General features: G+C 42.3%; 1 protein-coding gene across 1 annotated transcript in view; it reads left to right on the top strand.

The window, feature by feature from the left end:
* The first annotated feature begins 250 nt into the window (after positions 1 to 250).
* Positions 251 to 27,992, top strand: part of TMEM154 (transmembrane protein 154) — a 53,900-nt gene continuing 26,158 nt past the window's right edge. The window contains exons 1-3 of the mRNA XM_019025072.4: positions 251 to 403; positions 27,361 to 27,621; positions 27,712 to 27,750. Of these exons, the coding sequence (XP_018880617.1) occupies positions 340 to 403; positions 27,361 to 27,621; positions 27,712 to 27,750 (364 nt within the window). The 5' untranslated portion in view covers positions 251 to 339. The remainder of the gene's footprint in view (positions 404 to 27,360; positions 27,622 to 27,711; positions 27,751 to 27,992) is intronic.

The raw sequence follows: 27,992 nt of genomic DNA, 5'->3' as shown, positions 1-27,992 counted from the left end.
GCGTGTGGTCCAGGACCCCTCCCAGTCCCAGATACCGAATGACATCTGAGCAAGGGACTCTGTTGCCCCGGGGACGGTTTCAAAAGCTGGAGGCCGAGACTCCAAAGGGCTGGAGAGGCGTGATAATAGAACCAGCGCTTCAACAGCAACTTCTCTTTTGCAATCCTTGCTGGTCTGACAGGCTCCTGCAGAATTACATCACTTCCTAAAAAACAGGCACACACCTCTCCTTCAAGTCAGCACCGACCCAAACAAGCAGGAAACAGGAAATGTTCACGTTTCAGAGAGGCTGCAGCCCGGCGCAGCATCCTGAGCGCGCCTCTGCCGAGGCGAGCGGACATGCAGGCTCCCCGCGCAGCCCTAGTCTTCGCCCTGGTGATCGCGCTCGTTCCCGTCGGCCGGGGTAAGCCGCCTCCACTTCCTACTCCTGGGAAGGAGGATCGCAAAAGCTGGTAGGGTGCCCGAGGCTACAGAACTCTGCCGGGGAGGGTGACACCCAGATAATCTAATCCTTTCTGTGAAAGAAGTGGAGAAAATTAGAACTCCTCTTTTTGGGGGGTGGGATGGAGAGGGGACTTCGCTTTCGCTGCAGCTGTCTAAACTGGCTCCAGCTCTCACTTCATTTAACCCTCTTTCAGTCTTTGTCTTCCAGGAAGTGTGCGTCCCTGTAATTTACCAGCTTTAATGGGCATATTAAGAAAACCATAAACTTTTTGGCAGTTTATGTAAAAAAAAAAAAGCTTCAATTGGCTGAAACAGAGACATGATTAATTTGCTTTTAATGGTGTGGGCTGAGAAGTCTGCTGATTCCAAAATCTCCTGGAAAAACTGGGGTGTGAAAATTTACCACTAGAAAGCATACTAAAGAAACGACATAAACTTAAAAAAAAAAGAAACGGGAAATTATCCGAAGAGCTACCAAAGAGCTATGTGTTAGAGGGTACCCCTCTAACGCATCAAGTAAGGTCTTTCATCTTTTATTGCATCTTGTTACTTTTTTTTTTTTTTTTTTTTTGTTTTGAGACAGAGTCCCGCTCTTTAGCCCAGGCCGGATTGCAGTGGCACAATCTCGGCTCACTGCAAGCTCTGCCTCCCGGGTTCACGCCATTCTCCTGCCTCAGCCTCCCGAGTAGCTGGGACTACAGGCGCCCGCCACCGCGCCCGGCTAATCTTTTGTATTTTTAGTAGAGACGGGGTTTCACCGTGTTAGCCAAGATGGTCTCGATCTCCTGACCTTGTGATCCGCCCGTCTCGGCCTCCCAAAGTGCTGGGATTACAGGCGTGAGCCACCGCGCCCAGCCTGCACCTTGTTACTTTTACAGATTTTTTTTTTGCATTGATTGTTACTAATGAAGATTTGTTTGAAAAAGTAATATGATTGGAACCAATCAAAGGTATTGGAAAAAACAAAATATTGAATCTCATTATTATGGGCTAAAAGCAACAACTGATTTACACCCTTGCCAGTTGCTACAACAAGCACAAGCACCTTCAGCTGCCTCTCTTGTTGACTTGCCTTTGGGCAAATACACTCGCTGCCCATTGTTTCTGTCAATGAACGCCGACTGCTTCTAGTGCAGGGCAGTATTTACCAAGCAAAAGGAAAGTTCTCAAGCTACAGTTCTTTAGATAGAATGAGGGACATCAGCCCCAACCTAACAGATGTGACAGCTTCCTGGAGGTCAGCAGCCAGCACCCAGCCACCCCACTCCATCAATTTCTCTTCCCCTGGGTGTTCTCCATGTGGTCCCCCAGGCATCTGAGGTAGAAAACAAAGTGGAAGGCAAATCATTCCAGCTGAAAAGATGTCTGGTTAAATTGAGTTTAGTGTTCAGAGTGGGTTTGGAAGTTGATGTGTTGTTTTATGCCCAATGTTTTGGAGCTGGAAGGGAACTTGAAGATGATGCAGTTCAAACCATATTGGGCACACAGGTGAAGAAACAGAGGTGGAAGAAGGGAGATGTCTGGGTCTTGCTGCTAGTCGGGTCTTGCTGCTAGTCAGCTCTTCTGGCTTCTACTCCAGAGTTCTTTGAGCTCCTCCACCCCCCACCACCACTGCCCCCCTCCCCCCACCGCCGCCCCGGAACCAATCACTGTCTCTGCCAAGAGCTCTGGAACCTTTCGTAGTAGGACATCAGGGAAGAAAAGCCTAGCCATCCTCCTTCCACCTCTTCTATTGAGCAACACTGCCACAGGTGCCTCAAACACTCCCTTAATACTAATTCATCTTGCTTGAACTTTTTTTTTTAGCTTCTAAAAAATGATTGAGTCCTAGTGTCTGCAATTCAGGAGATGCAAAAAGAGAATCTGAAGAGACTCCGTTAAAGTTGCCTTTCTGACACCTGAATCTGATCGTGCACATCTTCCCCCTTAAGGACGCCTCATTTATGCCCCTTCACTTGTTCCTCATTTTTGCCCCTTAGACTCTCACTGCAACCTCCTTCCCAGTGGCACCTCCTTCCAGTTGTCTTCCCACTCCGTGGCTCTTGCCTATAATGAATACATTCTTTTTCCTACCTAGCAAATTCTTGTATCACCTTAAAAGTATCAAACTAAATGTGATCTCCTCCTTGATGTCTCCTTTCACTGCCCCTTCCCTGGAGCTCTACTCGTACCTGCTGCTGTGCCCCGATAGACCTAAACTTCTACTAATCACTTTGAACCATAATTGTGTCCATGCCTCCCAACTGGCTGTGAACAACTCCAGGGAAAATCCTCTGTAGTTCACCTTTGACTTTCCAATATCCTGTAAGGGCTCAGCATAAATGAGAAAATAATTGTTGATAAATATGAAAATCATCCCTAGAATGGATATGAGGCTGATTACAAAAAAAAAACTGATAGCTCCTGAAAACAGGTAGTGTTGGAAAGTAAAGAGAAGTCAAAGATGAAAAGTTGCACTTCAGTAGAGTGCAGGGATTACCTAAATAATCCAACATGCTAATTGGGTCCTGCCGGGATTCCCAATGTCTGAAAAATGCCCACTTGCAAAAAGCTGTTGAATAAAAGCTATGACTTTGAGATGGTTCATCATGGAAAAGGTGATTTTAAATTAAAGATTTTTAAAATTAATTAATGTACACTACTTTTAGCTAATAGTGCCTAAGGCTTCAGGATATGAGTTACTTTCTAGGTGTCACAGGTATATTTCCTTGAATTCTTCAAAAAATACCTGGGGATGTTTGTTAGATGAATCCAACCTACTGAACGGCCTGACACTGTTTGTGAATATACTCTGAGATGCATCTCAAATTAAGCCTTTATTAACAACGAGCAGGCAACATGAGATAATATCTGCAGTTGCATGAGAACAGCACTGTTACCTCTGAGTCAGCGACCTCTTCTCTTTTTAGAGATAGATAGCCTGACATAGAATTGAGTTCTACCCCAAGAGAAATAATTCACTTGGAAGTCACCAGGAGAGAAACAAGAAAGCAGCTTTTCTGGGACTATAATCGAATGGGTGAGCATAGTTAAAGGAAAGCTTGGGCCTAGGTGTCTTGGCCAGTGTAGGATCCTAAGGAATTTCAAACTCAAGGAGATGTTCTGCTCATGGAGTAAAGTGGGGCAGGGGTGTCCCCATCTCTGTTCTTTATGCCCTGTCAGTGTCAGCTTAATACTATCAGAAAACCAAAAGCAATTTCCTAAATACCAAAAGCATGGGGTTTGTTAGTTGCTAAAAGCGGAATTGTTGCAGCAGGGAGAGCTAAAGGCCACGAGGCAGAAACAAGGATGCTGTGACTGTTTTGGTGGCCAAACAGAGAGGAATGGGAGATTTTCTGGGCTGGTTCAGAAGAATAAGAATTATATAAGTATTGGATGAATCTTGACAAGGAGAGAAAGAATAGTAGAAAATACTAGCTATGTAAGTAAGGCTACACATTCTGACACTGTGGTATCTCATATCTTATTTTAATGAACATGGCTGACATCTGCTGTTTCCTGGGACAGTCCCGATTTCAAGTATTAATAACAATGGTAGCTAACATATATAGAACTCATTATAGGTCAGGCACTGTTCTAAATGCTACATACACTAACTCATTTAATTCTCAGAACAACCTTATAAGGTGGGCACTATTATCCCTGTTTTTACATTTGAGAAAACTGAGGCACAGAGAGGCTAAGTGACTTGGCCAAAGTCACACAGCTAATTAGTGAATCTAAGTAAGATTCTGCCTCAGGAGTCCATACTCTAACCATACTCCATACTACCTCTGGGTTTCCAAGCTCTGCCAGGCTACTTGTTTAGTTTTGGGTTTAGAAAACTGTGGTTGTTGAACCTTTCCAGCTGTAGGTGCAGCACAGAACTCTTGGCTAGGCTTTGCGGTGGCTGCATGTCAATTATAGAGCTGCATTTGTTTGCACGGGGTCAGAGACTGGCTGACAGGAAGAGGAATGATGAGAGTTGGGTTAAAACTCAGACTGCTGAGGAGGAAGGGAGGGGCTGAAAGAGGTGCAGAGTGAGCACAAGAGAATCTGGGGATTTAAGACTAGAAGCAGGAAAAACAGAATGTCGAAGTCACTGGGTAAGAGGCTTCAGGGTGTGGGAACCAGCAGGGAGAAGAACAGCCTTATGTCAGGCAGTCACTGTGGGAGAGCCCTACTGAGAACTGTCCATTATGACCAAATATTCTAAGGGACTCCCCCAAAAAACAGACAGAGAGGATGAGCTTTAAAGTCCTTCTGTGTCTGAAATTTGGAATCCCAGGAAACCATAAGAGGGAAGATATTGACTGGGATGGGCTCAATTCTGTAATGAAACAATGCAAACTGCAGCTTGCCTATTCGTATGTAGTTTGCACCACTCTCAAATGTTGGCAAAGACATGGAGAGACAGGAACTCTGCACTACTGGTCCGAGGGTAGATTAGTGCAATCACCTTGTCTATCTTGATGGTCAAGCCATCCACTGGGCTTTTAGTTTTAGTCATCATTATTTGGCATTTCTAGAAAATTTGTTCTTTGTTTTTCTTTTTGAGACAGAGTTTCACTCTTGTTGCCCAGGCTGGAGTGCAATGGCACGATCTTGGCTCACCGCAACCTCTGCCTTGTGGGTTCAAGCGATTCTCCTGCCTCAGCCTCCCGAGTAGCTGGGATTACAGGCATGTGCCAGCACACCCGACTAATTTTGTATTTTTAGTAGAGATGGGGTTTCTCCATGTTGGTCAGGCTGGTCTCAAACTCGCGACCACAGGAGATCCACCCTCCTCGGCCTCCCAAAGTGCTAGGATTACAGGCGTGAGCCACCTCACCTGGCCTATGTGTTCTTTTTTTATACACATTGTGCTTTGGGTTTTTTTCCCTTGTGTTATTTATTCCTTCTTTTATGTCATTATTTTAAACATCTTATTATCTATTTGGTAACTTTTAGCTAAAGTTTGTGTAGACATAATCTTGCTGCTTGTCATATCTGTTGCCTCACATTCTTTTTTTTTTTGAGATGGAGTCTCGCTCTGCTGCCCAGGCTGGAGCACAGTGGTGTGATCTCGGCTCACTGCAACCTCCACTTCCTGGGTTCAAGCCGATTCTCCTGCCTCAGCCTCCCCAGTAGCTGGGATTACAGGCACATGCCACCACACCTGGCTAATTTTTGTATTTTTAGTACAGACGGGGTTTCACTATGTTGGCCAGGCTGGTCTTGAACTCCTGACTTCAGGTGATCCACTCACCTCGGCCTCCCAAAGTGCTGGGATTACAGGCATGAGCCACCGCACCTGGCCTTGCCTCCCATTCTTGATGGAAATCGTGGAGGCCCTGAGAGCAGAACCTGGTACACCGAGGATGGCTCACCCTACTTAACAGAACCCCAAATTATCTGATCCTGTCACCAAGCTACTATAAAGTGCTCTAAGCCCCATTTCTTTTCGAATATAACCCCAGCCTTGTCATCACAAACTAGGATTTGGAAGAAACTGAGACAGGGGTGTGCTTAAGGGAGCCCATGATTGGACCTCAGGCTTAATCCCCAGCCTTGAATGGGAAGTGGCAAGCATCAGAGGTCAGCTTCCAAGAGCTGCAGGAGGAAGCAACAAAGCCTCCGTGAGGGGGTAAGCTGGCAGACCACAGCCGGCAGTGGAGCAAGCCAGGCGCCAGAAGTAGGTAACCAAGGAGACTGAACTGATTGCCCTCAAGAAAGAAGAAAGGAATAGAGCAATCCAAATTGAAAATCAGAGGAGGGCCCAGGTTCCACAGGTGTCAGGATGATGGCAAGATCAGCCTGGGGTAGCTGACCTGACTCTGAACTTTGCCAAAGTCATTTCAGTGACTTTTTTTTCTTATACCATGGTCTGAAATTTTAGCTTTAACTGTTGACCCAGTGAATGGACAGGAGCTCCCTGAAAACATTATATAGCCTGTTATCTCCCTGGGCCCACACCTTTGTTGAGGAAATCCGCATTGGTAGATATAACTCCGAATTTCAACTTCCTCTAAGCATTTAAAAATATATATCTCTCCTAAGCCTTAGGCATTTTCTTGCTTTCTTGAGATTTCTTTATGCATTTAAAAGATTGCCTTTTATGTTTTATTCAACATTTCTAGGTGTTGCACACTGGGAGAATTTTCAGGTTACTGCATTTATCAGGTTATATGAAAAAGGAAATTTTTCTATACAACCATTCTGGAGAATAATTTGGAAATATTACATAAGCAGAAGATGTTCATGCTCCACAATCCCAAGAATTGACTCCTAGCTCACTCACAAATGTGCAGTCAAAAGATATGGCTGAGGTTGTTGATGATAGCATTGTTTGTAAAAATGAAAAACAAAACAAAACAAAATGAGAGCAACCTAAATGTCTGTCAACAAAAGGAAAAATAAAATTTAGTATAGTCACAGAATGAGTACAACATAACAAGTAAAATTAATGAATTCCAGCCAAATGTATCAAGGTGAATCAGTCTCAAAAGTCATGTTGATACACGTATCAAATGTATCAAGCCAAATGTATCAAAAGTCATGTTGATGAAAAAGTCAGTTAAAGATTATTATGCCACCAGGCATGGTGGCTCAGGACTGTGATCCCAGCACTTTGGGAGGCAGAGGCAGGCGGATCACTTGAGGTCTGGAGTTCGAGACTAGCTTGACCAATGTGGTGAAATTCTGTCTCTACTAAAAATACAAAAATTAGCTGGGCATGGTGGCACATGCCTGTAGTCCCACCTACTCAGGAGGCTAAGGCAGGATAATTGCTTGAACCTGGAAGGCAATAGTTGCAGTGAGCTGAGATTGTGCCACTTCACTCCAGACTGGGCAACAGAGTGAGATTCTGTCTCAAAACAAATAAGTAAATAAAATTATTATGCAGAAGCGGGGTGGGAAAAAAAAAAAGGATTACTGTGCATAGAATAATTATACTTGTTTAAACATGTTTAAATATCCAAAATTATGCTATATATTGCTTAGGGACATAGACATGTTTGAAAAGTGGGAATGATACACAGTAACTTTAGGACAATAATTACCTTTGACGAGTGAGGAAGAGAAATGAGATCAGGGAGGGGTATAATGAGGGCTTCAATTACATCCAAAATACTGTTTCTGTCAGCAAAAAGATGGTAGTCCAGGGCTCAGCAAACTAAGACCCATGGGCCAAACCCAGCCAGCTTCCTTTATTTCCAAGCTAAGATTGATTTTTACATTTGTAAATGGTTTTATCTTTAATGTTTATATAAATAAGTGCTGTCATAATAGCTGGTATTTGCCTCTTGGCCCGCAAAATCTAAAATGTTTACTCTCTAGCCTTTTAGGAGAAAGTTTGCCAACCTCTGCTCTTGTCAATATGGAAAAATTTAAGATAATTAGGGGATGAGTGCCTTGTTACTTGTTAAATCATTCTCTATTCTTTTCAGTAGGTATACTTTCATAATGGAAAATAATGAGAGAGCCTGTGAGTTCTTCTTGCTCTCCTCCATCTTTCTTTTTCACGTCTCCCAGTCTCTTTGAAGATGGTCAATACACTCTCAGTTTCTCACATTCCATTCATTTCTCAATCCTCTACCATGTGGCTACTGTGTCAGGTACAGATTTCAGATCACTCTGTCTCCATCACCTGTGCTTCCTAAAAGCTAAACCCAAAAGACCCATTTCTGTGCTTGTTTTATGTTTTTCTCCATAGCACTTGTCCTAATTAATCAGTGATTGCAGCTCTCTTATCCTTGATCTTCACGATGCTCTTTTCTTCTGGGTCCCCTACTGTGACTCTGATTGCTTCTTTCCAGTGTTTGGTTATGAATCTTTCTCTACCACCTGCTCATTTCATGTCAGTGTTCTTTTCTTTTCTCACTCCTTACACCAGTCCTGGGTCATGACAACCCTTTATTTTTTTTTTAAGGGTTTCACTTTGTCACCCAGGCTGTATAGTACAGTGGCACGATCTTGGATTCAAGCCTCTGGGTTCAAGCAATCCTCCCACCTCAGCCTCCTGAGTAGCTGGGACTACAGGCGCATGCCACTACGCCCGGCTAATTTTTGCTTTTTTTTTTTTTTTTTTTTTATAGAGATAGGGTCTCTGTATGTTGCTCAGCTGGTCTTGAACTTTTGGGCTCAAGCCGTCCTCCCACTTAGACCTCCCAAAGTCCTGGGATTATAGGCGTGAGACATTGAGCCCAGCCACACCCACTTTCATCTCACCCCTGGGTTGAGGATTCCCAAATAACCACCTCCAGCCAGACCTATCTGTCCAACCTGGTATTTTCATCACCAGGTTTCCCCGGACATGTCACAGGGGCCTTAAACTCAGTTCCAAAACAATACTCATTCTTTGCTCCCTGCCAGTTCAGACTCCTGTGGGCTCTCACCTAGGCTATTTTCTTAACTTCTTGACCAGTCTTCTTGCCTCTAGTCTCATCTACAACCCATTTTCACATAACCTCCAGAGTGATGGCTCTGCAATAAAAATGGAATCATTTCCTCCTGTACTCATCCCTCAGTGGTTCTTCATCTCCTTGAGATAAAGTCCAATCCCCTTGGCATCATTACAAGCTAATGATGAGCTGGTCTTGAGCTCCTTTCCTGCTTTACATTTGCTACTTCCTGCTTCCCACCGTGAGCCCTATAATACAGCCACTTGAGTGTGCCAAGCTCTGTTGGGCCACTGAGTCTTTCTGTATGCTGTGCCCTCAACTGTAATGCCTTTCTCTTCCCTCTTTGCTTGAAGAACTCCCAAGGTTCAACTGACTGGTCCATTCCCCTGCATCAAATACCTGAGTACCCCTTAGCCCCAAATGCAATGAATGTCTTCCTCTCCCATGTACTCATGAGACTTTGTATACAAACACATGATGGCTTTTATTAATCTGTATTATAATTACTGATTTGCATGCCATCGTCCCTACTTAACAGCCACTTCCCTGGGAGGCAGAAGCTGGTCTCATTCACCTTCACTTGCCAAAGCTTAGAATGGCCACTTGCACGTTAATAGGCACACAACAAAAGTGTAGTGGCTGACTCAATGAATGCATAAACAACATGAAATTTATCAAATGCCCCAAGATTTACTTGTATATATCAGGAGATTATAATCATTTAAATAATAAAATCAAAATATATCAATACTTGGATAAATGTTATTTTTAGTTAACCCAGTTTTATAATTTTATTCCAGAATATTAGCTAACTATCCCAAATCTTTTATTTATTTAGTTATTTTATTTTATTTTTATTTTTTTGAGATGGAATCTCACTCTGTTGCCCAGGCTGGAGTGTAGTGGTGCAATCTCTGCTCCTGCAACCTCTGGCTCCCGGATTCAAGCGATTCTCCTGCCTCAGCCTCCCGAGTAGCTGGGATTACAGGCACCTGCCACCAAGCCCAGCTAATTTTTTTGTATTTTCAGTAGAGATGGTGTTTTACCATGTTGACCAGGCTGGTCTCAAACTCCTGACCTCAAGTAATCCACCCACTTTGGCCTCCCAAAGTGCTGGGATTACAGATTACAGGCGTGAGCCACCGCACCCGGCCTCCCAAATCTTTTAATGTATGAACAGTTCACCTCTGTCCCTTCAAACCAAAACAATTATTGCACTCTGCCCCCGCCAGCCTTCCTGGAGAAAATACTATGTAGCTGCAGAGAAAACATTTTTACCCACCTTCTGAAAATATGAACACAAGTTCAGACCCAGAAAAATACACATTAAGTGGCAAAATTATTTACAGAAAGGACACACAGTTACAAGCATTTTGGGGAGACATTTGAAAGGAAAACAAAGGAAATACAAGTTCCATAGATACTTAACTTCAAGCCAGTAAGAGCTGATTTGATAACTTTAAAAATAACTAAACTTTGTGTAACATAAAACTCATGGGAAAATCTACTCCAGTTGTTGAGGAAAACACAGAAATATTTCCTGAGTAATTAAAGAAGGTGGTTAAAAGAAGAGTTACCTAACAGAACAGTATTCTGGTAGTTGTTCTGGCTTCTTTTCCTTAAAACCAATAAATCTAGTTTGTTTTTTAATTTTTTCTATGTTTCATATGAGTTAAAAACCATCGTTGTTATTTTCTACTTCACACTACACTGTAATTTTCAGAAACGGGATTCCAATGGTTGCCAAGGTTTGCTGACACGTTGTTATTATTCCCTGACAGCACTAAATTCATTCATTTAAAAATTGATTTATTCTTTTCTAAGACTTATGCTTGTTTGCTTATTTGTTTATGATTAAGATTGCCACATTTAGCAAATAAAAATATAGGACAACCAGTCAAATGCGAATTTCAGATAAGCAATGCTTTCCTTTAGTATAAGGATGTCCTTTACAATTGAGTATAAGTATTTAGTACAAATATTACATGGGACATGTAACTAAAAATGTTTCATTGTTTATCTGATACTCAAATTTAACTAGGCATCCTGTATTTTACCTAGTAATTTTATTTCGGATTGTGATTATCTTTTATCAGGCAAAGACCATCTCTGTGTTTGTTCTGGTTCATCACTAACATCATAGACATGTTGGTTATGTACAGCTACGTATTAGAATAATATTTAGGCTGAGTCCTAGATCAACCATTCAAATAAAAAGAGACCATTTCTGAAAAAAAATACTGATAATTACATAGAATAAAACCAGGAATTCAAGAGCAGATCAACTTTTTAAAAATCTGTGAATGTAATCACGTTAAAAACTAAGTTAGGAAAAAATAATAAGTTTGTATTAATAAATGCACAAGAGTGGTTGACAAAGAGAGTGAGACTAGCACCACATCGATAGCTCCAGCCACGATAGGAAAATTCAGAGTGCTTGAGCCTAGAAGACTGTTCAGGATGGAAGGGCAGGATTGATTCTCTTTGAAGGTGAAATAGGACCAGAAGCCCAGTTGCTTTAGGGATCTGTTTGGGGCTTAGCTGATCCAAGGAAATGCGACCCACGATTCTTCAAAACCTCAGCAACTTGTTTCCTTCTTCAGCCTCTTGTAGGAAAGCATCAAACGCTGTTCCTCCTGTGCTCCTGCTTAGGCTGGCGATGGGGACTCTGGTGCACATCCTGTCCCTGTTGTTCCTCCTTCACTCTTGGTGGCGACCAAGCCCCTGGGGTGGCAGCCCACAGCGTTCCCTGGTTTCCTATCTTTAACTTATCACAAGCACCCACCTATCAGTTGTTGTTTTGTTTGTCTCTGTCTTCCAGTTCTTCTCTCTGGCAATGCTGAGCTTGTGCTGAGCCGAGCAAGGAGTGGGATGCCCATGTACCCCATGAAAGAGCTCTTCACCTATGGAATGGGGTGGCGGTGTCTTCCCACCCTGCCTCAGAGGCCAGGGAGATGGCAGATGTCTTGAGGCAAAGGCATGGCTGGGAGTATCTGTTTCAAGTTACTCTTTTTCAATTGTAATTTTGAAATTGGCCCTTGAAAAGAAGAAATATAATAAAATAAGTAGAAATATAGTAAAATTGGGAAAGTATTCAGTTTGGCAATAACGATCATTTAATAATCCTTTTTTTTTCATTTCAAAGCACTTTCATGTTGCTTATCTCATTGATGGTACGAAGAACTTTTTGAAGGTTTTAAAATTTATCTGTATGCTGTCTCCTAAAAATACACATTCTTTAAAACTGCCAGGTGCTACAGGTTACTGTAGGATTCCAGTGTATAAAAAGGTAGTCAGGTGGTCAAAAATGCAGCTTCCCCAAGTGAGTGACTTCAAACCAGAAACAGCCTTGGGGCCTGAGCAAATCTGATTAAATGTGAGCAGGCTTCCTCTTAAAAAGACATCAAAATAAAAGTTTAAAATGAAAAAGACATTGGAACATTGTGGGTCTCCCCATTGTGAAACATGTTTTAATCTGATAGTAAATTACAGTTGCAGGTGGGCTTCTCAATTCAAGGAGGTAAAAATACAACAAACCCTAACGAGTAATTTCCCAGAGCAGACTACTGGCTGAAAGTGTTTTACCAGACAACCTCCTCAAAACCAGAAAAAAGAATCCTTTCTTTATGTTCTTTCAATGCAAGGCATCATCACCTCTAGTTATCTGGTGGCTGAAGAGAAAAAGTGTACAAAACACAGGCATTGCTTGATGATCTCAAATACCTTTCTACACTTACAAGCTGCCATTAATCTTCAATGCTTCTGCCTTGTATCTGTTCAACCACCTATTTACTCTGTCCATAACTTCTTCAAGTAAATTAGTCAGAAAAACATATTAGGTGAGGCTTTCACTTAATAAAATTGGCAAATATGTGGAACAACTGAGCTTATAAGAAACCAGCAATCCCTCCTCTTCTCGAGTCCTGCTCCCGGAGAGAATCAAGTCACCTGACCTTTACATGGGGGCAAATGCATGAACCACCCTCATTGCTCCTGACAAAAAAAAACTATAAACATGAAGTCTCATCATTTAGGATGCATAAGTTGTTATTAAGCAATTCCTCCATTCCCTAGTATGTTTGAAAAATTTAGATAGCTTTTTGAAGGAAAACCACTTTAGATTTCTCTTTCTTTGTGACTAAAGATACACCGTGTATGTATGACAGAAAGGAAGTTGTTAGGGGAAGGAGGAGATCAGACTCTGGAGAAAAAGGTGAGAGTGTGACTGGCAATTTCACCACAGACCCACCAGGCCTATTGGACATTTCCTTCAGTCATTCCTTCCACACACAGCAGATGGGGTTGCAGGTGCTGGGGATACGTACAAAACAGTGAAGGAGACAGATGGTAGACAAGTACACAAATGAAGTAATTCCAGATAATAAATAATAAGTTAGTACCGTTTGGAAATGAACTAGAGAAAAGTACAGAGCACTTCAGAGCAGCATCTGTAGTCCATGAGCATCGGTGTCCTCGTAGCACTGTCTGCAGTCCATGAGCAATGGTGTCCCATCACCACCATCTATAGTCTGAGCATTGGTGTCCCAGCGCCACTGTCTGTGGTCCATGAGCAACAGTGTCCCAGTGGTGTCATCCATCCACTTGGAGTTAGTGTCTCCATGCAAACACAATCAGCCTCCCATAGCCAGGTTGTGTCCTGAAGAGTCTGGCATGGTTATTCTCATTTTAGTCCCATTCTGTCCCTGACCACATCACAGTCAGATTCCACAGATGCTGAACAATTGATTTTTAAAAAGAGATCAACTGAAGAGTTGAACTGTTTAATGGTGCATACTCCAAAATGCAAATTCTGGTAGGACTTGGTGGCTCATACCTGTAATCCTGGCACTTTGAGAGGCTGAAGCAGGAGGATTGCTTGAGCCCAGTAATTTGAGAGCAGCCTGGGTAACAAAGTGAGACTCCCTGTCTCTACAAAATTTAATTTTGTTCCCAAAGGCTTCTGTGGAGGGTTGTCTAATCACATTTAAAACTAATGACTGTCTTCACGAACAATGGCAAATTAAAATAAAGTCCACTCAGTTATTATTTAACTCAGTCATTCTCAACCTAACATACATACTTACTAGAGTTATTTGGGGAGCTTTTAAGAAATACTGTTACCCAGGCCATGCCCCCAGATAGTCTCAAATAACTAATTTGGTTAGGGCTTAAAAACTTCCCAGGTGATGCTGATGCACAGCAAATGTGGAGAACAACAACAGGTGTGACTGATAATTAGCCACAACTAAATGAGATTGTTTGAGCAACTTCAACCAGTATGCCCTGCAGACCAGCAGCATCAGCACAACCTGATTACTTGTTGAAAATGCAAATTCTGGTAGGACTTGGTGGCTCATGCCTGTAATCCTGGCACTTTGGGAGGCTGAAGCAGGATCGCTGGAGCCCAGTAGTTTGAGACCAGCCTGGGTAACAAAGTGAGACTCCCTGTTTCTACAGAAAATGCAAAAATTAGGCGTGGTGGCGCACGTCTGTAGTCCCACCTACTTGGTGGGCTGAGGTGGGAGGTTTGCTTGAGCCCAGGAGTGCAAGGCTGCAGTGAGCCATGTTCATACCACTGCACTCCAGGCTGGGCAACCAAGTGAGACCCTGTCTCAAAAAAAAAAAAAAAAAGCAAATTCTTGGGCCCCCTCCCAGACCTATTACATCAGAAACTATGAGACTACGCCCAACAATCTGTGTTTTAAGAAGGGCTGTAGGTGTTTCCAATACACACTAAGGTTTGAGGACCACTGTCTTAAAGCACCAATCAAAGCTATTGCTGATAGCTCTTCTATTAGCCATAACATTTTCTGGATATGCAGGGTTTAAACCCTGGCATGCATCTCTCTAATTCAGGCTTATTCAGGAAGGTGTGATTGTCACAGCCCTCTCTCATATCCTAGCTAGACTCTTCCAGGTTCTTGAGACTTCAGTGATGATTTTTAAGCTATTGTATTCTGGTGATAGAGTTGGCAGCTGCTAGGCAAGCCTTTGGCATCCAACTCCTTGACCTCTAATTTTTCTCAAATTCACCGAGGAGCATAGAGAACAAGACAGGGAATGATCTGGTGTGGCTCAGGGGAGGCCAGAAGTGGGCAGGGTCTAGAGAAGTGAGACACAACTTCAGCTGCGTCCTGGAGCCACAAGGAGAACTGTAAAAATTATTGAGACCTGGGTTCTACCCCTAAATATTTTGATTGATCGATATTTAGAACAGGGTCTTGCTCGATTACCCAGGCTACAGTGCACTGGTGTGATCATAGCTCATTCAGCCTTGGACTGGACTCAAGTGATCCTCCTGCTTCGGCCTCCCCAGAAGCTGTACCCTCAGGTATTTTGATGTAATGAGTTTGGGGTATGGTGTGGGCATCAGGTTATTGAAAGATGCCTCAGTGATTCTATGTGCAGACTAGGCTGAGAACCACTGGAAGACTTCCTGGTTTGTTTTTCTCTCCTCCTTCTAATGCTGATCAGGCTCTTCATTGTATATTGAGGTACAGGAGAATGAAAAGGAGTCAGGCTTTTGGGTGTGATTTCTTGATCATCCTGAAATTCAAACATGTCAGTTACTCCACAAAGCAGGGAAGAGTTTGAAGGCTTGACATCTGACATGTTTTCTTTCATTTTACCATCTTAACTATAAAATTGTTTAAATAATTTGCACATGGAGTTCACATAATTGACAAATGAAAGAATGGGGCATCTGACTGTGGTCCAACATACTTCATGTCATCCTGAGTTTAGTAGCATTCTCTTGTCATTGTTTTATTTCACATTGTATTACTAATGTGACAGTCTTTCAGTAAGTTTATAATACTTTCTTCTTCTAACTTTAAAAGCTAGAGCTTGGTTGCAGTTTTATAACAAATTTTTGTGTTTATTAATTAAGCTTTAAAAAAAATTTTACTTTAAATTCCAGTGTGCAGGTTTGTTACATAGGTATATGTGTGCCATGGCGGTTTGCTGCACCTATCAACCCGTCATATAGGTTTTAAGCCCTGCATGTATTAGGTATTTGTCCTAATGCTCTCCCTCCCCTTGTACCCCACCCCACGACAGGCCCCAGTGTGTGTTGTTCCCCTCCCTGTGTCCATGTATTGTCATTGTTCAACTCCCACTTATGAGTGAGAACATGTGGTGTTTGGTTTTCTGTTCCTGTATTAGTTTGCTGAGAATGATGGTTTCCAGCTTCATCCATGTCCCTGCAAAGGACATGATCTCATTCCTTTTTATGGTTGCATAGTATTCCACAGTGTATATGTACCACATTTTCTTTATCCAGTCTATCATTGGTGGGCATTTGGGTTGGTTCCATGTCTTTGCTATTGTAAATAGTGCACGTATGTGTTGGTTGCACATTTGTTTCACTTTCAGAAAAAGAGAAGTTAGCTAGTTTGCTTCCTGGAGAAGCAGAGTCATTTCCATTTAGTGATAATGCCCTGAGCAGGGATAATGGGGACACCGTGCTGCCCAGCTGTTGGGGCTGCCAGGCGTTACCTCAAACATTTCTTCCCATTTACAAGGATTTCCCCATACATCCTCACCAGATGTGTGAAAGATGAGTCCCAGATGTGTTTGCGTGAATATTGTCAATCAGTATTTGTAAGTGACTCTGTACACTGTGCAGTTTATTATCAAGTGATCTTAAGATTTTTGGATAAACAATAAAGTGAAGTATTGCAGCTTAGTTTCATCATTCACATGACTGACCACTTCCATTATCTCTTTAAAATGCTACATTATCTGACCAGAGAGAAAGAGAACTGGTGAAACGGAGAGAGACTTCCTGGGAGAGTTTGTGTTGCGGTCACTTGAGATGACTGTGACTTGGCCACCTAACAGCAGGGGCTTCTGCCAAATCTGCAGCTTATGAGGCTACCAGCCTCGGCCCTCACACCCAGTGATCTGGGAGTTTGGTCCCATGCAGGGCGTGAAGCCGTGCAAGACTGACCTTCACACACCTTTCTGCTTCTAACCTGTTGTGTTCCTTATTTCTTCTCTTCTATTCTTTTGCTTGTTAATGCCTCTCTCTTTGCCCTCTAACCCTGTGTCCTATTTCTGTCTTCTGCAGCTTTGCTAGTTTTACCTCTAGCCCCACCTCTTTTACCCTGAAATATGCCCAAATTTAGATAAGGAAGTAAAGTAGCAGTAAAATGAGGAAGTTATACCAGGCACATTAACCTTCTGGGGAACAGCAGAGAAACAGGCAAGTACAGAGATGGGGGAAAGAGAACAGGTGATGGATGAAGAAAACAACAAAGACACAAATACCTGGCCTGTGTATGGTGCTTTATGGCTCCTAAAGCATTTTAGCAGTTCTTATTTCATTTACTTTCATATGAACACTATGGGCTAGACAGAGCAGAAGGCCTACTTTTTTGGCTTTTAGGAAATGGAGAGTTAGAGAGGGAGGGAATTCTTCCCAGGCCCCAAGGGTGCAGAGGGCAGCAGCCAGTCTCAAGCCTAGCTCTTCTGAATTCAAATCCTGTCTTCCTTCCACGATGCTATGGTTATGTCCTTGGAGTCCTGGAGCGCAGCACAGGGAAGTACCCCTGTGTGTTCTGGAGGGTTCACCTCCAGACTTATTTCCTGAAAGAGAGTTCTGCCTTCCTCCACAGTGGCTGGACTCCCAAAGTTGTAAAAGGTCACTTTCACCCAAGAAGCCCAGGTTGCCGCCCGCAGGAAATCTCCATGGATGATTATGGGCCTTAGTCAGTGTTTCTTTAAACACAGTGGTTTTAGGGGGCCCCATGTCCACTGCATTAAGAGTGGCTGTTAACCCATAGGCCATGGGAGGGACACCTGTCATGTTTTGGGGGAAAATCCCTTGAGCTGCCCTCTGCATCCATACTTTTGTGGCCTTTGGCACCTCCTCTGGTTTCCACCTTGATGGTGTACACTTCTGATTTCCTTCCTAACTCTTACCCTTGTCACCTTGGCAACCCACTCCTGGCTGCTGATCTGATTCTATGGCTCATCTTTGTTTGCCAGCTCACCTTTTGATGACATTTGATTCCTCCTTGCACAAACTCTTGGAGCCGATCCCCAGTGTTTTCAACTTTCCTCCCTTTGACACCCCAGACTCCCTGCACACCTGGTTCTTCCCTTAGTTTCTGTCAATTCTCATTATGTGAAAACTGGAGTACTAGGGTTGTCTTAGAGAATTTTTCTGATCAGACCACCAAGAGTAGTTTGATGCTGTCCCCTCTTACCCTGCACCTAACACCCTGTCATGCTCTCCCCATTTTTAGATACACTGTAGAACTTGCTTGCCTGTGTGCAAACTGAAGGATGAGCAGAGAGGTTTATTGCAGTATTGTTGGAAACACAACAGAACCTAAATCTCTGTCAATAGGAATAGATTATAATACATTCAAACAATGGGGAAAAAAGTTCTCTATACAGTCATGGAATGATCTTCAAGATAAAATTTTAAGTGAAAAAAGCAAGGGGCAGAAAGTATATAAATTGTGCTACCATTTGTGTCAAAAAGAGAAAACAGGAAACAATACTTATACTTGTGTATGCATAGAGTTTCTCTCAAAGGAGCAGAAACGGTGGTTACTTCTGGGCAAGGAAACTGAGTAACTTGGGGAAAGGGTGGTAGTGAAACTTCCTTTCTGAACTGAGTACCATGTGCAGATTACCTATTCAAAAACTACTTAAAAACAAGGTAGAACACTTTGGAATCAACAGAGATGTGGAAATAGATGGGACCTTGGGGATCACTCCTTAGTTGTACAGATTAGAGCATTAAGTCATTAAGAGAAAAGTAATTTGTCCAAATTCTATAAGTACAAAGTGGCAGAGCTATGACCAGACCCTCAACTGTTATTTGTCACCTATGCTTGAGGAAATGCACCTTCAAAACTCAGTAGAAATTAACAATATAAATGACAGGATTGCACCCCAGGGCAAGGGCAAGACATTCAAGATTCAGTTTCTTCATCTGTAAAATGTGGGCAATAAAGTTGTGAAGATCGAATTAGATAGCACATGTGTATCCTAGCAGCTAGCACATACTAAGCATTCAATACATCCCAGTTACTGTAATTTATTATTTTGAAGCTATCCTAGAGTTGAGGAGAGAGAGAGAGAGAGGGAGAACGAGAACAATCCCTTGATTCTCATTTATTTAAATAGCCACCAGAGAATCTGAGAGAGCAAATGATGCTTAATGCAGAAAACATATGTGAGGGCATGTGGGAGGGGGGCATTGCAGAGAGAACTTTCAGCCTCTTTAACTCCACCGTTCCACCAAGGGCCACCTGTGAACCGCGTTGCCTCATGCTGAAAAGTAAATGTACACAGGCCAGGACCATCTGGTATGCTTCTTTCCGTTTCTCTTTTATTCCCGATTGTCTAGATGTCCCCATTATTCTTGTTAGCTTGTTTCCTTTCCTATTTTCTCTTTTCCCGGGGCCACGGGTCAAATGGTGACTAAGAGTGCAAAGTGTTCTTCTGGGGACTTCATTCACCTTCCTCAGAGAGGCGCTGAAAAGACCCTGTCCTTCTGGGCAGCTTTTCTGGCAACGCATCTGAGCTGAGGAGCCTTAGCAAGAGCCCCAGTAAAGCCGAGGTTTCTGGGAACCCTTTCCTCTGTCCTGCCTTGTGCCAGAAAGCCACCTCCTAGTATAGGCGGAGGAATGGGAGCAGGAGGTTCCCTCTCATTCACCACTTTATGGCCAAACTTTATGATTTGCAAGCATTGCATTCCTCCCTGAGGGAGGGAAAACACTGTGTGGGGTTATAAGCTCTGGTTCTGCCATCGGCCCCCTGGTTTCAAATCGTCACTCCTCCATGTGAGCTCTGTGATCTTGGGCAAGTTGTGTAACCTCTTTGCCCTAATGTCTATCTGATAAAATGGTGAGGACAAAATGAGATAATCGATAATCCGGGTACAAGGCAGAGCATAGAGACTGATTCTTAGTAAATTCTCAAAAAAAGATGCTGAAATAGTAACAGCAGCTACAGTATTCATAGAAGTAACAAAAAGAAGTAAAGTGAGGGGGGGCGGGGTCTGGATACTCAAGGAAGATTCACTGACCTCTAGGTAAAAGGATTATTACCATCAACCGCACCAACCACCAACCCCATTCCCCACCCCACACCCAACCTCATCATACCCATATGTACCAGTCTTCACTGGCCAAGGTTACCAGTGAAAATGCTATTTGATCTGGCTGCAGTAGTTCTCCAAGCAGAATCATTTTAATGAGGAGGTTTTCTGGAAGACAAATGTCCTTTACTAGTCCAGGGTGATACATGATATATCAAAGGCTTTAACATATATGTGAATACATTATTGACTTACCCAATTTTAAAGACTTATACAGTAGTCCCCCCTTATCCACAGTTTTGTTTTTCGTGGTTTCAGTTACCCGTGGTTTCAGTTACCCATGGTCAACCGTGGCCAAAAATAGTACAGTACAATAAGATATTTTGAGAGCCAGAGAGAGATCACATGCACAACTTTTATTATAGTATATTGTTGTAATTGTTCTATTTTATTACTAGTTATTCATTGCTTACTGTGCCTAATTTATAAATTAAACTTTATCATAGGTATGTTTAGAAAAAACACAGTGTATGTGGGGTTCAGTACTACCGATGATTTCAGGCATCTTCTAGGGCCTTGAAACATGTTCCGCTTGGATAATGGGGGACTACTGTAAATGTAGGACAAAGCCACTTAACTCAGAAGGCAGAGATCAGTAAGTGGTAGATTTTTATTGACACATACTATTTTACATACTTATAGGGCACATGTGATATTTTTTGTTACATGGATAGAATCTATAATGATTAAGTCAGTGTATTTGGGGTATCCATCACTTTGAGTATTTATCATTTCTATGTGCTGAGGACATTTCAAGTCCTGTCTTCTAGCTACTTTGAAATATAAAATATATTATTGTTAACTACAGTCATCCTACTCTACTATTGAACATTATAATTTATACTATCTATCTAACTGTATGTTTCTACCCATTTACCAACCTCTCTTCTTCCCCTACTCTTACCCACACACCCTTCCCAGCCTCTGATATTTATAATTATACTCTCTACCTTTGTAAGATCAACTTTTTTAGCTCCCACATATGAGCAAGAACATAAGATATTTGTCTTTCTGTGCCTGTCTTATTTTACTTAAAATAATGACCTCCAGCTTTATCTATGTTGCAGCATAAGACATGATTTCATTCTTTTTTATGACTGAATAGTATTCCATTGTGTATATATACCACATTTTATTTATCCATTCAACCATTGATAGATACGTCAGTTGATTTCATATCTTGGCTATTGTGAATAGTGCTGCAATGAACATGCGAGTGCAATTATTCCTTTGATATATTGATTTATTTTCCTTTGGATAAATACCCAGTAGTGAGATTGAGGATTGTATGGTAGTTCTCTTGTTAGTTTTTTGAGAAATTGCCATACTGTTTTCCATAGTGGCTGTACTAATTTACATTCCCACCAACAGTGTGTAAGAGTTCCCTTATCTCTGCATTCTTGCCAGAGATAAGGCAAGAATGCTTTTTCCTTTTCAACAATAACCTTTTTTTTTTTTCTTTTGAGATGGAATCTTGCTCTGTCACCCAGGCTGGAGTGCAATGGTGTGATCTCAGTTCACTGCAACCTCCAACTCCTGGGTTGAAGTGATCCTCCTGCCTCAGCCTCCCAAGTAGCTGGAACTACAGAAGTGTGCCACCATGCCCAGCTAGTTTTTGTATTTTTAGTAAAGCTAAAAATTTTGTATTTTTAGTAAAGCTAAAAATTTTGTATTTTTTTAGTAAAGCTAAAAATTTTGTATTTTTTTAGTAAAGCTAAAAATTTTGTATTTTTAGCTGGCCAGGCTGGTCTCAAACTCCTGACCTCAGGTGATCCTCCTGTCTTGACCTCCAAAAATGCTGAGATTATAGGCATGAGCCACTGTGCCCAAAAATAACCATTCAATGAAATGATATTTCATTGTAGTGTTGATTGTTTGTTTTTTGTTTGTTTTTAGTCTCTATTTCATTTAGTTCTGCTCTGATCTTTATTATTTCTTTCCTTCTACTAATTTTGGGTTTGATTTGCTCTTGCTTTTCTAGTTCCTTGAGATGCATCACTAGATTGTCTGTTTAAAATCTTTCTACTTCTTTGATGTAGGTATTTGTTACTATAAACTTCCCTCTTAGCACTGCTTTTGCTGTATCCCATAGGTTTTAGCATGGTGTGTTTCCATTTTTATTTGTTTCAAGCCTTTTTAAAAAAATTTCCTCCTTAATTTCTTTCTTGACTCAATGGTCATTCAGGAGCATGTTATTTAATTTCCATGTATTTGTACAGTCTCCAAAGTTCTTCTTATTATTGACTTGTAGTTTTATTCTGTTGTGGTCTGAGAAGATATTTGATATGATTTCAATTTTTAAAAATGTGTTGAGCTTGTTTTGTGTTCTAACATTGTTTTCATGATGATAAATATTGTTCTTTTGCTTCTCAGTGGACTCCCTTAAGCATTTCTTTTAGGGCCAGTCTAGTGGTAACGAATTCCCTCAGCTTTTGCATGTCTGGGAAAGACTTTGTTTTTCCTTTGTTTTTGAAGGATAACTTTGCTGGGTGTAGAATCCTTGGTTGACAGGGTTTTTGTTATCATTGTTTCGTTTTCTTTCAGCCCTTTGACTTTATTACCCTGTTGTCTCCTGGCCTGTAAGATTTCTGCTGAGAAATTAACTGTTAGTCTGATAGGGGTTCCTTTATAGGTGACTACATGCGTTTCTCTTGCTGATTTTAGATTATTTCTTTGTCTTTGATGTTTGACAGTTTGACTATAATGTGCTGTGGAGAAGTCCTTTGTTGAATTATATCTATTTGGAGAATTCTGAGCTTCCTGTATCTGGATGTCTAAATCTCTTGCGAAACTTGGGAAGTTTTCATCTATTGTTTCATTAAACAGGTCTTCTTTTTCTTTTTCTTTTTAGGCAGGATCTGGCTCTGTTGCTGAGGCTGAAGTACAGTGGCACAATCTCAGCTCACTGCAACCTCTGCCTCCAGGGATCAGATGGTCCTCCTGCCTAAGCCTCCTGAGTAGCTGGGTTTTCAGGAGCACACCACCACACCCAGCTAATTTTTGTATTTTTACTAGAGATGGAGTTTTGCCATGTTGCCCAGTCTGGCCTTGAACTCATGAGCTCAAGCAATCTGCCCTCCTTGGCCTCCCAAAGTGCTGGGATTACAGGCATGAGCCACTGCTTCTGGCCTTCTTTCATTAAAAAGGTTTTCTAACACTCATTTTCTCTTTGCCTTCTTGCTTTATGGTATCTTGTATGTCACACAGGCTTTTCTCATTCTTTTTTCTTTATTTTTATCTGACTAGGTTATTTCAAAAGACCTGTCTTCAAATTCTGAGATTCTTCCTTCTGCTTGATTTAGTCTATTGTTGAAGCTTTCAAGTGTATTTGATTTTATTTTATGAATTCTTCAGGTCCAGAATTTGTTTGGTTCTTTTTTATTATCTCTATCTCTTTGGTGAATTTCTCTCATTCATACCCTGAATTGTTTTCTAATTTTGGGTATTGTTTTTCTGTATCCTCTCATGGCTGGAGTGCAATGGCATGATCTTGGCTCACCGCAACCTCCACCTCCCAGGTTCAAACGATTCTCCTGCCTCAGCCTCCTGAGTAACTGGGATTACAGGCATGCACCACCATGCCCGGCTAATTTTGTATTTTTCGTAGAGATGGGGTTTCTCCATGTTGGTCAGGCTGGTCTTGAACTCCCGACCTCAGGTGATCCACCTGCCTCAGCCTCCCAAAATGCTGGGATTACAGGCATGAGCCACTGCGCCCGGCCTCTGAATTTACTTTCATAGGGGAGGAAAATGTTCTTCCCTATGAAAGTAAGGTGTTTCTTTGGTGTTGGTTAGGTAGAGTGCTTTGGCTTTGATTCTGGGTGTGTACATTAGTGTAGTCTCCATATGATTTATTCTGCTAGAACCAGTGCCAGTAGTATCTGTGGCTTCCCCAGCAGCTTAGGATGTGGTTGTTAGTGGAGGCTGTGGTGAAGTATTGCTGGGGACTAGGATACCAGGTGGGCCAGTCTTCAGGCCCCAGTGGTGACAGGGGTGGGTTGAGCATATCTGTCCTTGGATCCCAAGGCAGTATACACTGGCACTGGTGTTAGTGTGTCCAGGCAGGCTGGTTCTTGGGCTTCCAGGTGTCTTGCTTGGGTGCTAGAAATGGTAATGGTTAGCCAGGCAGGTAGGCAGATTGGCGTGGGTGTTGGCAGTATCAGTGGTAGGACAACACTCTGGGTCCCAAGTACCCATGCTAGTGTTGGCAGTGGTTGCAATGGACTGGGCAGGCCAGTCCCCAGGCCTGTAGCTGGTACATGAGGGTGGATGCCAACTATGATGGTGGCAGCAGAGTGGGTAGTCCCAACCTCAGGCAGCTGGGAGGAATGCTGTGGTGCCAGTGGTGATGGACTAGACTGGGCTGGGCAATCACCAGGCCCCAAATGGCACACTCAAGTACTGCACTGGGAGAGAGCTGGCCTGTGCAGACCTGTTCTTTGACTCTCTGGTGGGGCATGCAGTATCTGGCTGTAATAGGCAGGGGTGAAGCAATCCCCAGGCTGCTGATAGAAAGCTCAGGTGAAGGCAGCAGTGACTACACTGCTGCCTGCTACTGCAGAGGATGGGATTGCTTTCAGTGGGAGCAACCATAGGCAGCCAGCTGGGGCTATGCTTTGCTCATGCTTTGGCCCTAGCAGCAGCAGTTTATAGCAACAATAGCTGAGGACAGTGGAGTTTGTCCTTGAGGCACATAAACATGTGTGAGCACCCCGCTGCTGGCCAGGGGTGGGGGGAGGGGTGCTGCCAGTGGCTCCTACCTTGGCCCTGGCAGCAGCAGCCAGCAGCACTGTTGGCTGCAGGCAGGAGCTCCAGAGACATGGAGATTCAGGGGCTGTTGGGCCCTAGGGCAGGATACAGTCTGGTGGGGGCTGGGCCCTCAAAGTGGCACTGTGCTGCAGCCACTAGGGCTCAGTGGTGTGTGGGACTCCGCATAAGGTCCCTCTCTGGAGCAATGCCATTGCACAGTGTACAGGCGCTCTCAGTGTTAGTCTCAGGGCCTGTGAGAGTTGAGGGGCTCTCCCATGGCTAGGCTGCAGGAGTCTGCAGTGGAAATATGGACCACTACCCTTTCCCCACACTGGGGAGCTTCTCCTGGCTCCCAGCCAGTCTCAGCTAAGAAGGATGCCTTATTTCCCTCTCCTTCCGTGCTTTAAGTGTTGTCTGTTACTACTCTGTTGAATTCCTGTGTTCTCCCTTAAATGATCAATTCAAAATGTAGCTTATCTACTCAGTATTTTTGTTATTTTTTGTGAAGAGGTGAGTGCCAGATGCATCTAGTCAGCCATTTTGAAGCCCCTCCTCTCTTCAAAAATTGGTAGTTTTTTTTTCAATCCTGCCTTTGGCATATACACATGAGAAACACCAGTGAGTTTACTCTGTAGTTTGTAATTGATTCTGATGGTTTGGGGTTGCATTTACTAAAGGGATTATCAAATGAATTCCCTGATGTGGGAGACTGAAAGTATTTTTTCATACAATCAACACAATTAGATTCTTACTGTCTTAGCTCAGATATCATAACAAAATACCACAGACTGCAAGACTTAAAACAACAGACATTTATTTCTCACAGTTCTGGAGTCTGGGAAGTTCAAGATCAAAGGTGCTAGAAGATTTAGTATTTGGTGAGAACTCTCTCCCTGGCCTGCAGTCGCCACCTTTCCGTATCCACATATGGCAAGGAAAGAGAACTCTGGTTTTCTTATCTTCTCATAGGAGCAATAATCCTATCATAGGGTCCCCACTCTCATGACATCATCTAAACCTAATGACCTCTCAAAGGCCTCACCTCTTAGCCCTAATCCATCACATTGAGGATTAGGGCTTCAATATATGAATTTGAGGGGAATGCAAACATTCAATTCATAGCAGTGACCAAACATTTTTATTGTTTCAACCAAAATCAGAGGACTCCATTGTCATGGGATTATGAAGATAGATGAACTATTGAATTGGCTCTGCAATGTCCAGTTTGATCATTCTGTAAAGTAATTGCCTAACCTATACCACAGAGTGTGGTTTAAAGCAGCTGACTTCTGTATTTGCATAGTTCCTTTGACCTTAGAATAACTTTCTTGTAAATTATCCCATTTGATAAGTTTTCTGTAGCATCAGCTTACAAGGCATTTTCCTCAGTTGGCCCCTTCTGAAAGGTGGACAACATTATACGATATTAGGACAAAGACCTTCAGCTTATCTTACCATGACTCTGCTTAGACAGGTAAGGAAAAGTTTTTCAGATAGTCATCAAGTCAGTAGTCCTTTCTCATCCTGATGGTTTTTATTTTCCTTTTCTTTTTTCTTTTTCTTTTTTTTTTTGAGTTGGAGTGTCACTCTTGTTGCCTAGGCTGAAGTGCAATGGCGTGATCTTGGCTGACTGCAACCTCTGCTTCCTGGGTTCAAGCAATTCTCTTGCCTCAGCCTCCCAAGTAGCTGGGATTATAGGCACGCACCACCACGCCCAGCTAATTTTTGTATTTTTAGTAAAGACAGGGTTTCACCATGTTGGTCAGGCTGGTCTCGAACTCCTGACCTCAGGTGATCTGCCCACCTCAGCCTCCCATAGTGCTGGGATTACAGGCGTGAACCACCATGCCCGGCACAGTCAATTCATTTTCAAAGAATTATTTTCCATTGATAGGTAACCTTTTATTTAAATATTAGGACACAGACAGGCGCAGTGGCTCACACCTGCAATTCTAGCACTTTGGTAGGCTGAGGCGGGTGGATCACTTGAGGCATGGAATTCGAGACCAGCCTGGCCAACATGGTGAAACCCTGTCTCTACTAAAAATACAAAAATTAGCTGGGTATGGTGGCACATGCCTGTAATCCCAGCTACTCTGGAGGCTGAGGCACGAGAATTGCTTGAACCCAGGAGGTGGAGGTTGCAGTGAGCTGAGATCATGCCACTGCGCTCCAGCCTGGGCAATGGAGCAAGACTCTGCCTCAAAAAAAAAAAAAAAAAATTAGGACACAGAGTGCATTTCTTTACATCTAAAAGTGCTGTATGGCATGTACTTAATTTTAGTAAATGTGAATTTAAATTTATTCAGACATTTTGTTAAAATATTATCATACCCTATAGGAGATGTCCTGTAATATCACATTACTTGGCTTGGAAAATCACCCTTAACATGAGGAAGCTTCCGAATCCACTTTGCTTAAGCGTATCTAAAATGTCTGGTCAGCGCAAAACTGCCTACCTTTGTGCAAGGTTTTTCTCTGAGCTCTGATTCCATATTCAATACACTCCCAGCTTGAGCTTCATTTATGTTAAATCAATGTTCTGTGTCACACTTAGCTTGGAGGCCAAGTATAGTGGGTCAAATTTATCACAGAATGTATCTAGGAATAATTTAAAAATCATTGACAATATAACATACTAACTTTGTCTCCATGGAAATTTCAATTTTGTATCTATTCCCACAGGTAATTATGAGGAATTAGAAAACTCAGGAGATACAACTGTGGAATCTGAAAGACCAAATAAAGTGACTATTCCAAGCACATTTGCTGCAGTGACCATCAAAGAAACATTAAATGCAAATATAAATTCTACCAACTTTGCTCCTAATGAAAATCAGTTAGAGTTTATACTGATGGTGTTAATCCCATTGATTTTATTGGTCCTCTTACTTTTATCCGTGGTATTCCTTGCAACATACTATAAAAGAAAAAGAACTAAACAAGGTAAATATTTGGTGTATTTCCATTTCCAGAAAATTGCTTCATGTGTTAGTGAACAATCAATAAAACAAAATATTCTTTGCTTTGATACAGAACCTTCTAGCCAAGGATCTCAGAGTGCTTTACAGACATGTGAGTATTATCCTAAAACCTGCCTACAGGTGGGGGTGGGATTGGAGAAGGAGCAGAGATGTTTTAAAATTAAGCAACAAGGACTACATATAATAGTAAGTGATAAATAATACATTTCAATGAAATTTTCCAGAAGTGAATATATGCATATTCCTTTCTTTAAAAAAAAAAGTTTAATTGAATTTCAAAATACAGGCACGCCTTGTTTGGTTGCATTTTGCTTTATTGCACTTTACAGGTGT

The sequence above is a fragment of the Gorilla gorilla genome, chromosome 3 (genome assembly GCF_029281585.2).
Source record: "Gorilla gorilla gorilla isolate KB3781 chromosome 3, NHGRI_mGorGor1-v2.1_pri, whole genome shotgun sequence".
Lineage (NCBI taxonomy): Eukaryota > Metazoa > Chordata > Mammalia > Primates > Hominidae > Gorilla > Gorilla gorilla.
Note: the sequence above shows the minus strand (reverse complement) of the source record. Positions and strands in the feature narration are given on the sequence as shown.